We start from the raw sequence: 13,909 nt of genomic DNA on the forward strand, positions 1-13,909 counted from the left end.
ATTTTTATTATGAAATATTTCATATCTTCAGAAAAGTATATGTAAGTTACAAAGCATAATAATGAAACAAAAAATGAACCAAAAAAATGAAACATTACAGAATTCTGTAATTTTTTAAATTTTCATTTCATATTTAAGGGATTACATTACATCAAAATGAAGAATAAATTTGATATGCTAATAATGCTGTGTTTTGATAGTGAGATCTGGAACAAGTCATTAACCTTCATAAACTTCTCTTACCTCCTCTATAAATAGGAATAGTTATGATACCTACCTTATAGAGTTGCTGTGAGCATTTAATGAGATAATGTATATAAAGCACTTAGTATTAGAACATAATAAATGCACAATAAATACTAACTGTATTATTATTCAGGATAATGAGAAATTAGTATGGAAATTTAGATTGTTTTTAATTGGCATTCTTTTCCTAGTCATAATCCAGTGTTTCTTCATTATTTCATATTCATTTTATAATTTTTGTCAAGATCAAACATAACACAGTCACATAATTACAATTTGAGTCTCATAAACTTACTCCAAAAGAAATAAAATTAGGCCTGAGAGGATGTTTGTATCTATACTTATATATTGCTTGGGATGGTAGTTTCCTCTGTTTTTAATACATAAAGGGATTCCTTTGTAATTGAAAGTCTTAAATCCAAAAGATTGAATATCAAAGAATAATTTCAATCTAAATTCTTTATACGTAAGCTTTAGGATATTCTGTTTTATTTTGTAGTAAATGAGTACATATTGTTTTCTAAAAGAGAAGACAAAAGCACCCAGGTGTATTGCCTATTTTGTTAATCCAACAAGATATGTGTTTGATTATATCTCATAAAATGGCTTTTCTTTCTTTAAGATCCCCTTGGAAAGGACTTCCAGAACTGACCAACGAGAATGGCCAATACTGTCCTTTCAGCTGTGAAACACAAGCCTGGTCAATTGCTACTATTCTTGAAACACTCTATGATTTATAGTTGACTCATGCATATGATTGCATTAAGTATGCAATCAATTTTATTGTTGAATGCAAGGTAATAATGTAATGTAAATGCTTTATCTGCACATGCTAAAGTCATTCTTAAAATCTCATTCATATAATACTGATGCCCGATTTAGGTAAGACTGTAAAGCATTAGTTTTTCTTTTTCTTTTTTTAAATAGGATGTTTGTCTTTTGAATTCAGGAAGTATTCTTCAAATGCCTAGAAAAATCAATAATTTGAAATCCAGAGTTTGAAAACGAAAAAATCATGTAATCTTCTATTTGTACATAAGTGAAAATGAAATATGAGAATGTAATAATGAAAGAAATGAAAAAGTATCTTTAAATGGTGGTATATATTTTCTTCAGTAACAATATATACCAAATAGGCTGTGGTTAATTAATACTTTTACTATGGTATTTCTAGCACCTTCCACACTGCATTCAATAGATACTAAATGAATGCTGAATCATAGAAGTGTCCACCTGCAATATATGTTCATAACTGGAGCACAGATGTTTATAATGTGCTTTTATTTTTTTCACTGATATATTAACATGTTTTTAATATAATGAATTTCAACAGTATATTTAACATAATTTACTTGTGCTAATGATGCATAGGTTATATGAAAAAACCACAAAGCATTAGGAATTTATTTTCTAAAAACAGTTTTATAAAATTAGTCTTGAGTGCCAGTGTCCTACTATGAGATGGTTTACCTTTTCGTAACGCAAATTTTGGCCATGTTTATGAGAACTTTAAAGACAAAAAATACTATATTAGTTTTCTAAAACTTAATAACTATTTTTAGTTTGTGTGTAAAAGTGTATTATACTGGTTTCCTAGTAACCAAAATGTGTTGACAAGTTTAACATTGAGAACAATCTTAACATAATATAAATAGAGATATGAATTCAGTAGTTATCTTGAATTCAGCATAATCATTTGAAAAGCTTTTCGTGTTATTTTAACACACCTTAAATCTGGAAAAGTCATAAAGGAAAAAGGCTTTTAACATTTATACGATTTGACATTTTTTAATAGTACTTATTTTCTAGATGAATTTTTTTTTTACTGTTTTTGTCTCAAGAAGGCTCTTAAATTAGATCATTATACTTACAGTTGAAAGGAAATAGTTGCAAAAATCCATTTCATTATTCAATTGTGTATTTATAGTTAAAATAATGGTGCAATAACACTTTTCTCAGCTAGAGGTCACATATCCAACAACCTTAACTCTGAAGAAGGAGTAAAAATAAAGAAGAAAAACAAGTAAGCTAAAACTTCTGGGTAGTAAAAATGTAAAAATGCTTCAGATACCAAATACCCATTCTCGACCCTCCTTTAGTTTTAACTAGCTTCATTCCTGGTTTCCCAACCTAAAGCAGATTAAATCCTACAGATTTAACGACCATTGTGATAGTAATCTGACCACAGTCTATAAACACATTGATTTCCAAGTTTCCCTTCCTTCTTTATTGCTCAATGTATAACCTTCTCTAACCTGTGCAGTTAAAAAGAATGACCTTCCTTGAGAGGCAGAACCATTAGTCATCAAAGATTCACATAGTTCTATTGTTCTAATTTAACTCCTATATTAAAAGTGGTAAGAAAAGTAACCGAAAACCAACATTAAATATGTTAAATATAAAAGCAAGAAGCAATGGCTGGCTGATGATTAAATGTGATAAATAAATAAGTAAATGAATATATTAACTCTAATAAATAAATAATTGTCAAACAAGTTGACAATTTTAAATACATAACCGTATTGGGTTATCTATGGTAGGGCAAATATCCATCTCAGTAAATTTTTAGGATATCGTGTTGCAGTAGAAAATTAAGTGATTCATATTCCTTACTAGGAATATTAATGAAAGAACATTGTTATAATCTGCATGGCCTATTTTAAAGTTTAAGAGGCATGTTACACATTACTTCATCAAAGGTTGTTAAAATAATAGTTTTAGACTTTAGAGGGATAAATGTTGACTAAAAAACATTTAAATAGAATACTTCATTCCTGAGTGATGTTGGACGAGGTACCATTATATTACGTATTGAAAATGGTTCTGTGCCTTGGTTCTTAATTAATTCAAATCATTCTTACTTTTTAACTTGAGAAGTTTGCCAGTTTAACCAGTATGCTGTGATAATTTAATACATTTCAAAGATAATTGAGGAAACATGAGACCTGTCATCCTGTCTATGAGCATTATAACCTATGTGAACTGCAATGCATTTCTGATATGTCTTCAACTGCTCTATCTAGTAGGCAAATGTCATTTTTATGTCTGTGTGCCAAGAAAATAAAAATCTTTTCTAAAGGACTATATTTTGCATTTATTCCATTATTTACCAGTTAACTAATTTGTTGATGCTGACTACTACCATTTATTCACTGCTTGCTTATTTTGGGTGCTTTATATTTTTGCAGGATGTGTGGAGACAAAGAGAGGAAGAAGAATTTTAGGCTGTTCGGTAATTTATTTAATTAGCTATGTTGAAATTAGAAGCAAAGTTAACTTTTGATGTACAAACTGATCTGTTAGCAGCTATACACTCCCCAGGTATTTCTTGAAATCTTTCATGCTACTGTGAATTTTTTGTTTACCTTTCTTTCATGAGTATGAGTGAATTTGTCAAACTTGCCAAACTTATTTATATAGATCCTCAATGTGCCAAAATAATAAACTCAAGTAAGTTGCTCAGTTTTGGGGTTTTTTTCCATTTGTATGAGATTTGAATTATTAAGTAATACTGATACTTTGTCATTTTGACACAATTTTTTCCTAATATATATTTCTTAATATATCTGGTATTGGTTGGAGGTTTTTTGTTTAACTTACAAAAGCTTTTCATTTTCCTTTGCTCAAATTTTTTAGTGTTTATCTTTGTGAACTCTTCTATCTCTTCAAAATTTAATTGAAATATTAATTGTCCAATAATTTAATAAACTTTTGTTTCTGTGTTATATTCTGGTTTTATATTTATCTATTTACAGCAGCATACAGTATGAGTTGAGACATTACTTAGCTTTTCTTTCAAAATTGTTATATCCAAATTCATGAAGTGAATTTGATTTGTAGTGATTCCTTTTTTAAATTATTGAACTTTATGTAATAATAGGGTGTACTTCTGGGATGTACCGTTGAAGTTATCTGTGCCTGTTCACTCATTTAACTATTATAATTTTTGTTTTAATATTTGTTAGAGCTTTTCCTCACTGTCTTTCTCTCACTAATCCCCTACTCCTTTTTTAGAATCTTGTTTTATATACCTACCTATTTGTTCTTCTCAAGTACTTTTCCATGTCCAAAAAGTGTTCTCTTACCATTTTTACTAAACTTATACTTAACACTGTAAGGTAATTTGATAGGAATTGACATTTACAGTATTTAATCTTCTAAGAACATAGAGTGTCTGCATTTATTCAATTTTTATTTTTTTAGATTGCTGAAATTCTTCCTAATGTTTGTTTTGCCAGTTAGAATAAAAAACTCAGATTTAACAAACATTTATGAGCCCCTACCATATAATGGGCAATTTTATATTGGAAGTATTATACCCATTTTATGTACGAGAACATTGCTATAGCATCTTGCCCTAAGTCACACGACTGATAAATTACTGGACCAAAACTCAATCCCTGATCTTCCTACCACAAATCCTTTTTCAAAGATCCTCAAGACTGAAGTCTTCTGGCTCACCTTCATGCTTCTTGCCACCATCCATCCACAGGTCAAGCTGTGGCTATTATTAGTTGCCCACATAATTATGGAAATCCTTAGATGCTGTTCTGCTTGGGTCTATATATACTCCCTTAATATCCTGGTCAGATAATACATTTGACTCCCTGGTCAAAATGTATCTGCAGCAATCTGCCTTGATAGGATAACTGGTATATTACTGGCTCAATATTCAGACTCAAAATGCATGAGTTAGGTTACACAACTTGGATAAATTTGCAAATATAAGTGTCTTATCAAAGTGAGACAGAGAAAATTCAAAGGCAGTAGGGAACATATTGGTCCATGAGAATTTTGGTCAAAGGAAGCAAGTTATATCTATAGAAGTTCACTAACAAATATGGTACTTAATTAGGCAAACACTCAATATATTTATTGTAACTGATATATTTTGAAAGTGCAAAACTGAGCGCTAAACATCTTTTCTTATAATCATAACATAAGGAAGTGCTCCAAAGATGATTCATCTTGACTCCCACATCACACTCAATGAATCTTAGGCTTCACTTTTACTTGCCTGGGCTCTCATCTATTCCCCACTTTATATTTGCATTCTTGTCTTGTCCTTAAACAAACATAATGATTGCTTAATTGATCACAACTTACACCATCCCTCATAGAACTGAGGAAAACCTTTCTTGAACACTGCTTATATCCCACCACTGATCAGATGACGTTTGGGATACTCTATAATTTGGCCCCAATCTCATTTCAGTTTTGTTACAATAACTTTTTGCTCTTTCCAAAGCTGATTACTTGCCACTCTGAGTCTTTGTTTTTTCAACTGTAAAAACAAGAATGATGGTAATACCTACCTTGCAGGGCAGTAAGAATTCATGAAGGCAGCCCATAGTATGTTAGGATTAAGTTTGACTGCACATAACAGAGCCCATAACAGTGGTCTCTATGAGACAGAAGTCCAGAAGTGTGCAATCCAGGGCTGATATGCTGGTTCTGTGGTCATCAGGAACCAAGGCTAGTATCTAATGACAAAAAATATTCTATAATTTCTTATATATAATTTTCTTAATATGAATTCATTGTCTCCTAGATGTTGTGAACAAATGTACAATAACCTATTTACTTATTTTGATCAGTGGTTTCTCCAAATTCTTTTTCTTCTTGACTTCCCAAAGCCTTACCTTGAGGAGAAAAGAATTCAAGGTTTACATCTTTCAAATTAGTTGTAAATTTTATGGCTTGGTTAAAATAACAAATTTTATAATTCATAATTTTATATTTACATTTTTCAATTCATAATTTTATACTTACATTAAAGTTGAAAGAAGCAAAATAGCAATTATTGAAGTCTCTACTAATAAGGCAAGAAGGAATTTTGTACAAATATTTGTTGTTTTCGGTTTGGGTGGTTCTCATCACTGGTGAAAGGGGAAAAAATGTATCTCAGCAGAAAAATAAATGAAATGGTTTGGAATAATTACCTAGAATGCAATTGTTTAATAGACTTAGAATTCCCTTGTTTTTGAGTGTCTTTAGAAAACATAAGCTTTTTTATTTAAAGCAACTTCAAAGCACTAACTCTAAGACCTAGAGTAGCTTTCTATTAGAGCTTCACTTAACTTACTGGAATTCATCTCTGCTTACTCGGAAGTAAACAAATATGCTATTTTGAATGAAGAGAATCTTCATTTCTGTGTGTTTCTCATAATGTGATTGTTCCATTGGGTCAATGGATTCTAGTGATTAAAAGATGTCATGTGATTCTAATGTTTAAGAGATGCCATTTTCCACAAAACATAGTTCCCTAAACCAGTGATTCCCAATCTTTTATATATTGTGGAATATGTAGAAAAAGCTATTTAAACAGCATTTTGGTAAATGAAAGGAAGATGATTCTGGCTGCTGACAACTAGTCAGAGATGTTTGGCCTGTAGGGCTAAAGAAAACTATCTCATTACTCTTGGAACCTTTTTACCATGGGGCCCCACATTAGTTGGAAAACTGCTCTCAACACAGAGGCTACTTTACCTTATGCCCAACCTAAGGAAGAGCAAACCATTTATAATTAAAGGGGTAATGGTTTGTTGGGCTTGTTAAAGACATGGCTTATCAGTTTTCAGTCTAGAAACGTCTTAAGGAATGTTCAAGTACAAGTGCTTTCCTAGAGAAAAATTATTTTGAAATATATTGTCCATATAAAAAGTATATAACATATGTGCACCTTTAAAGAAGATTAATTAAATGAATAACCATGAACCCGACACAGAATTGAAAACTGAAACAAATTTCCTGTCCCCAGTTTAAACAATACTGAGACCAAGCTAAGATAATAGCAGTGTATTCCAGGAATTCTGCTCTAGGAAGATAAGACTGTAAAATAACTAAAACAGCCTGCACAGCAGTATTTTTCTGATGAGATTTGCAGCAAGATTTGCTTCACAGGTCCTTGGGAATGGAACAAGCTTTACACTGAACACTGGGAGTCAAACACCCTCCAAATTCATCAAACCATCTGACAGGCCTGTGAGAGCCACAGCATCAAACTCAAGACAACTAGTCAAGCTTCTAGTAGCGGTCCGTGGCCTGTTAGAAAGCAGGCCGCACAGCAGAAGGTGAGTGGCAGACGAGCAAGTGAAGCTTCATCTGTATTTATAGCCGCTCCCCATTACTCGCATTACCACCTGAGCTCCGCCTCCTGTCAGATCAACTGCGGCATTAGATTCTCATAGGAGCACAAACCCTACTGTGAACTGCACATGCAAGGGATCTAGGTTGCGTGCTCCTTATAAGGATCTAATGCCTGATGTTCTGAGGTGGAGCTGAGGCGGTGATGCTAGTGCTGGGGAGCGGCTGCAAATACAGATTATCATTAGCAGAGAGGTTTGACTGCACAGAGACCATAATAAATCAATTGCTTGCAGACTCATATCAAAACCCTATCAGTAAGTGGCAAGTGAAAACAAGCTCAGGGCTCCCACTGATTCTGCACTATGGTGAGTTGTATAATTATTTCATTATATATTACAATGTAGTAGTAATAGAAATAAAGTGCACAATAAATGTAATGCTCTTGAATCATCCCAAACCCACGCCCCACAACCCCATCCATGGAAAAATTGTCTTCCATAAAACCGGTCCCTGGTGCCAAAAAGGTTTGGGACTGCTGTGTTAGAGAATGCTCCCTAATTTAACATCATCTTTGAAATTACCAAAGTTGTTCTTAGGTGCTACATTTTATTGAAATTTAACTCGAGAATGCATTTACCAGATGGTTGTCATAATTCCTTTCCTATCCAGTCAGGTAGTTCAAGAATATTTTGTATGGGGACTTCCTTGGTGGTCCAGTGGCTAAGACTCTGCACTCCCAATGCAGGGGGCCCAGGTTCGGTTCCTGGTCAGGGAGCTAGATCCCACGTGCCGCAACTAAAGATCCTGCATGCAGCAACAAAGATCCCATGTGCCACGACTAAGACCTGACACAGCCAAATAAATAAATATTTTAAAATATATATATTTTATATAACCTACCATTTTAAAACTTGGATAACAAGTTTTTCCCTCTTCTTTTTTTTTCTTCCAGTTTTATTTTTATATTTGACTCTTTTCTGTCTTTTGTAATCCTGTTGAAATGGTCATATATATATATATATTTTAGAAATAAAAAAGTCCTATTTAGGAACAGCTGAACAGTTTTTTTAAAACCCTACTCTCCTTTTATCTCACCTTCCTTTTTTTTTGTGGTTTCCCTTACTCCCTTTTCCTCTTTCTTTCTTTCCCTTTTTTCCCCTCTCCTATTTTATTTTATTCCTTGAAAGTACCTTATTCTTACCATAGGAACTATAAACATTGCATGGCCTCATAGCAGTATTCGCAGACAAAAAACTGCACAGCTTTGAGTTCAATACCTACAAAATCTAAAACTCCTTGGACTAAACTTTGAAAATAATTGTTCCAGTGACAAAGCAACCAGATTATTTGGTTCAATATCTTTGCTTTTGCAAGAACTCTGAGTGATTTTGACTAAGTTCCATCAATACTGTAATTCTCAGATTTTATACTAGAAATGTTATTTGTGTGTGAAGCAATTTCATTTTCTAATAATCTTTTAATATTCCCGTTGTTCCTGTAGGAAAAAAAAAAAAACTTCAGCCAAAAACATTCTAAAACAGCTTAAGTAGTCACAATTACGTCAGGTAAATATCTCAACTATTTATTTAGATCATTAAAACCTGTGTATTCTGATCCTAAGTTGTTGAACCAAAATGATTTTTGGTGTTCCAACTATACATATTTCAAGCCTTGTTACAATTGTGTGTTTTAACAGTTTTCTCTAAACTTTCATACCATAGATACAGGAAAATTATCGCATGGTACTATATATAATACAATCTTCATTATCATTAAATAAAGTCAGGCTATACCAGTAAAGATACCTGGAATAGATGTTTTACCCTTGGTAGTTTATTTCGCTCCACATCTCCTCTTCGGGTTGTAATAATTCCCATGGTAAGAAGAGGATGGGGGTGAGTAAAATGGGTGAAAGTGGTCAAAAGGTACAAACTTCCGTTTATAAAATAACAAAGTCATGGGCATATAATGTACAGCATGGCAACTATAGTTAGGAATACTGTACTACATACCTGAAAGTTGCTAAGAGAATAGATCTTAAAAGTTCTCATCACAAGAAAAAAAAAATTTGTTAACTATAGTGACGAATGTTACCTAGTCTTATGGTGGTCATTTCACAATATATACAAATATCGAATCATTATGTTGTACATCTGAAATGAATATAATGTTATATGTCAATTATATCTCAATTTAAAATTCTCAACAATAAAAAAAATTATTATATGATGGGGAGAGGGAGAGAGATGACTGTTCTTCTCAGAAGAACCTTCAAAAAAGGGAAAAGTTACTCAAGAGCCAGATGTGATTACAGAACAATTTGATTACAAATGGGAAATAAAAATCCTGAAGGCAATAACCAAATAGTTCAAAGGTAATCAATAGAGTCAGGAAATTCAAACTTAAATTCCCAAGTTGAATCTTGAGCTGGATTAGTCCTATTTAATTATGTGATGTTTAAAAGTTAAAAGATATCTGAATCTTTATTTAGTTAAAAGTAGGACCTGAGGATTGTGTAATTATCTTTCTTTAGTAATTTTTAGCGACATATATATTTCTTCAGAATATTACATTAAATCTCATTCTATCTTGAGTAAAATATGCAGTTAAAGGGAAAAAATGAACAAAAACTTATTTGTAAATGTAGTGCACAGAGTTATTTATGCTTAGAAATTATAAAAATAAGCTCTTAGCATTCCTGACTTTGCTTACCAAATGGTTTAATTAGCTGAATTTTCTACCCTTTCTTTCTTTTAACAATTAGTATACCTCTTGTGCTAGTATTGATTCATCTTCCAGTAAATGGTTACTCCTAATGATAGTTGTCTGGGAAGTAATACAAGAGATATTCTCTTGTACACAAAGTCTTTTAAGAAGGAAGGTAATGATGAGCTTTAACAACTGAGAGAGAAGGAAAGTGGGTAAGTGACATTTGGGTTACTTAAGTGAAGCATGTTGAGGTGGGCTGTTCTACATGATTCTATGTTTCAGTTCCTGATGAAAACCCAACAAACAGGTAAAACACTTCCTCTCACCAATATTTATCATGGAGTTGTCAAAGACCATGTCATCTATTTCTGTAAAAATTGAAAACTTCCAAGTCACTGCCAAATGTTGGAATATTATAACCAGTCATTTGAAAATTTTAACCACTGTAAACGAGCAAAACCTAAGTTCTGTGCTATTTATAAAAACAAAGATGCTTAAGAAAATCACTAATTCGTTTTATATACTAATTACAAATTCAAACCCTGCTTAGAAAACTCATGGCCTCATTCAATATGGCATGTATATACTTTAACTTTTTAAAAAATTATTCTGTATTCTACATCTTTTTCATTATTAAATGGGCCTTTCCTGGTCCTAGAGACCAGATTTCCTTATTATGCTCTCTCATCGGACTCTGTGAAATTTCTTTGGCGCATTTAAATAGTTACAATTCTACATTAGACATTATTTAATTAAAATAGTTCCCCTGATAGATAGACATTTCTAACCTGAAAACAGCATGAAGAATGGAGCTCAGTGCCTAGAACATTGTGATGGGGTTCAGGACACACTACCCCAAAATACGGCACCTTAACATATTGGATATTTTTAATTTTTTGGTTCTAGTGTATGACCTTTATTTCATGAAACCTTTTGAGAATTATTATGGGGGTTTTGAGGTTTCCCCTACAAGAAGACATTTCCATGAGTCTTGTTCACCCTTGAATATTCTAGCCTCACATACAGCATATGCTCAAAAAATTAATGACTAAATTTCGTTTTGTCACGACTGACAAAAGAGGACCACAGTGGCTAAGAAACATCCACAACTGAACTGAAATATGACATCACAGCTAAACAAATATGTTATTCTATCTCCCAGGACCTACAACTCGCAATCTGATATACATACGAAACAGGTAAACTTTCTAGTTCACATTGAACTTGTAGGAGTTCTTTATTGAAGAGGTGCACTAAAAATTGGGATTTGGAAAATAGTGGTGCTTGGACAGGCCTAAACAGTCTTCTATAACGAGTAGAGGGATGGAGGTGAGAGTAAGTGTGGTACATCTGAGGAATGTGGGCAACACAATTTTTTCTGGGATAAATTATGATAAGATTAGATACAGGTTAAGGCCTTGAAAAGCAAACTAGAATAAATACAAATCAGCTACACCCACCAGAATGGCTAAAACAAAAATAGAAAATACCAAGTACTGGCATGGATATGGAGTGGCTGGAACTCTCATACACTGCTTATAGGGGTGCGAACTGGCACAACTCCTTTGGAAAACTATTTGGCATTGCCTAATGAGCTTAAACATACCAACAGTTCCATTTTGGGTATACACCTAAGAGAAACGTGTTCATATGTTCAACAGAAGACATACACAAGAATGTTCAAAGAAACACAGTTTATGATAGACCAAACTTGAGACTTCCCAAATGCTCAACAACAGAAAATAGATAAATTCTGGTGCGTTTGCACAGTGGAGTATACAGCAGTGAGAAGAATGAACTACAGCTAGAGCAACTAGAAAGATAACTCTCACAAATAGTGTTGAGTCAGATGCAGTAGAGTACATATTAGATGACTTCATTTACATAAAATATGCAAATGAACAAAACTAATCATGCTGTTGGAAGTCAGGATGGTAGTTTCCTTGTGTAGGGGGTGCAGTGCTTAGAAAAGGGCATGAGAAAGGCTTCTGGGCATTGGCAATGTTCTGTGTCCTGATCAGCTGCTGTTTATACGTATAAGGTCAGTTTGTAGAAAATCCTTGAGCTGCACAATTACAATTTGTGCAGTATTCTGTCTGTAGGTTAAAGTTCAATAAAATGTCCCCCAGCCTTACCATTAAAACCTGTTACAGAGCCCTTGTATTATTTCAATAGTAATTAATTTATATTTTGTGATTTACTACTTCAGGTTTTAAAGGTTCACTATCTGCTGGTGAAGTAGTCCATTTTTTTTTTTTTATTTAGCGAAATGTATCCTTTCAGAATTATTACTCAGTTTGATCAGTAAACCTGAATTTATCCTAATTATATTTATATAATGAGCTTGATTATTTTATAGGCTTCTAGCATATCCCAAATCTTTTAATCTATAATCAGTTTTCTCTTTCTCTTTTCTCTCTGTCTCTCACACACATCTTTTACACACTTCTAAAAAAAAAATTAGAGCCTAAGTGTTACACAGATTTTTAGATGTAAGTATCCTGATACCCAGCTCAGCACTCTTCTTCCTGTGTCTCCACGGTGTAAGACAAGAGCTGTGTGCCTCTGGGGGACATCCCTGATGTAAGTGCTGCCATTGCCATTTTGTGACAACACGAGGCTCTATAGTCATTTGGACCAAGATATAAAATTGACCCTATAGTGGCGAGGTCGGGGAATTCAAGAAATTAGAATTCACATCAAAATGATATCAACATTTATTTAAAGTATTTGACTTCTAGGGAACATGGTAATTCTTCCTGTATTCTAAAGAGAATTTTCCAATTAAAAAACTTCTAATCATTATTTCTAGAATGTGACAAAAACTCATCTTTGAAAACTTAGGTACAATTAAGCTTTTTTTTAATTCTTAAACTTATGATTATTTATTTATTATTTATATGATTATTATTTATTTATTTATTTATTTATTATTTTTGGCTGCGTTGGGTCTTCATTGCTGCCGTGGGTTTTCTCATTGCCATGGCTTCTTTTGGTGCAGAGCACGGACTTCAGTTTGTGGTGCGCGGGCTCAGTAGCTGTGGCTCGCAGGCTCTAGAGCACAGGCTCAGCACTTGTGGTGCACGGGTTTAGTTGCTCTGCGGCATGTGGGATCTTCCTGGACCAGGGCTCTAACCAGTGTCCCCTGCATTGGCAGGCGGATTCTTAACCACTGCGTCACCAGGGAAGTTCCTATGATTAATTTTAAGAAGTCCCTCCAAGGGCCATTCTGCAAGCTCAGTGAAGATACGGGAATGTGGTAGAAAATCAGGAGTGCACCCCATCAAGGGCCTGCTTCGCTGAGTGCTGAGCTCCTCTTGAAGCTGAGCAAGCTTGAGCAAGTGCCAGCAGAGGACAGTGTGTGCTCACCTTATGTCTCTGAGTCACCCCCACTGCTCTGACAGATGCGGTTGAACAGGTCTCTCCTGTTGCAGGAACCAACACTTTTAGCTAACTCAGGACTTTGCCAGCTGAAATCAGGGCATGTATGTTCGCTTTAAATTTCATAATGAATCTAACTTGATAGTAAGTTTAACCCTAATATAAATTATACTAAGACAGGGACTTTTTTCCCTTCTCATAAATGAAATTTTGCCTTCCTTTTTGGATTGATATTGAACATAATTATATCTGCTCTGCCTTGTTACCCTTTACATAAGCCTTTCCAAATATCCCCAAACTTCCCAGCAATCTAATGGGATAGGTGATATTTCTCTTTGAGAAGAATTGACCAATTCTAAAAGAAAGGAGATGGCTTTTTGGCAGGGAGGTGGGGGGTGTGTGTGAACAGAATTATTTATTTATTTATTTGTATTAGAGTATAGCTGATTTGCAATGTGTTAGTTTCAGGTGTACAGCAAAGTGA

At 33.5% G+C, this 13,909-nt stretch overlaps 1 protein-coding gene across 3 annotated transcripts in view; it reads left to right on the forward strand.

Moving 5' to 3' along the window:
• The window catches only part of AGL (amylo-alpha-1,6-glucosidase and 4-alpha-glucanotransferase), a 79,917-nt gene extending 75,982 nt beyond the window's left edge, over positions 1 to 3,935 (forward strand). For 2 of the 3 annotated variants that reach the window (XM_060026159.1, XM_060026160.1), the window contains exon 34: positions 869 to 3,935. In XM_060026159.1, the coding sequence (XP_059882142.1) occupies positions 869 to 986 (118 nt within the window). In that variant the 3' untranslated portion in view covers positions 987 to 3,935. The remainder of the gene's footprint in view (positions 1 to 868) is intronic. The other variant, XR_009521313.1, reaches the window with a different exon arrangement.
• Positions 3,936 to 13,909: the final 9,974 nt, after the last annotated feature.

This window comes from Delphinus delphis, chromosome 1, assembly GCF_949987515.2.
Source record: "Delphinus delphis chromosome 1, mDelDel1.2, whole genome shotgun sequence".
Taxonomy (NCBI): Eukaryota; Metazoa; Chordata; class Mammalia; order Artiodactyla; family Delphinidae; genus Delphinus; species Delphinus delphis.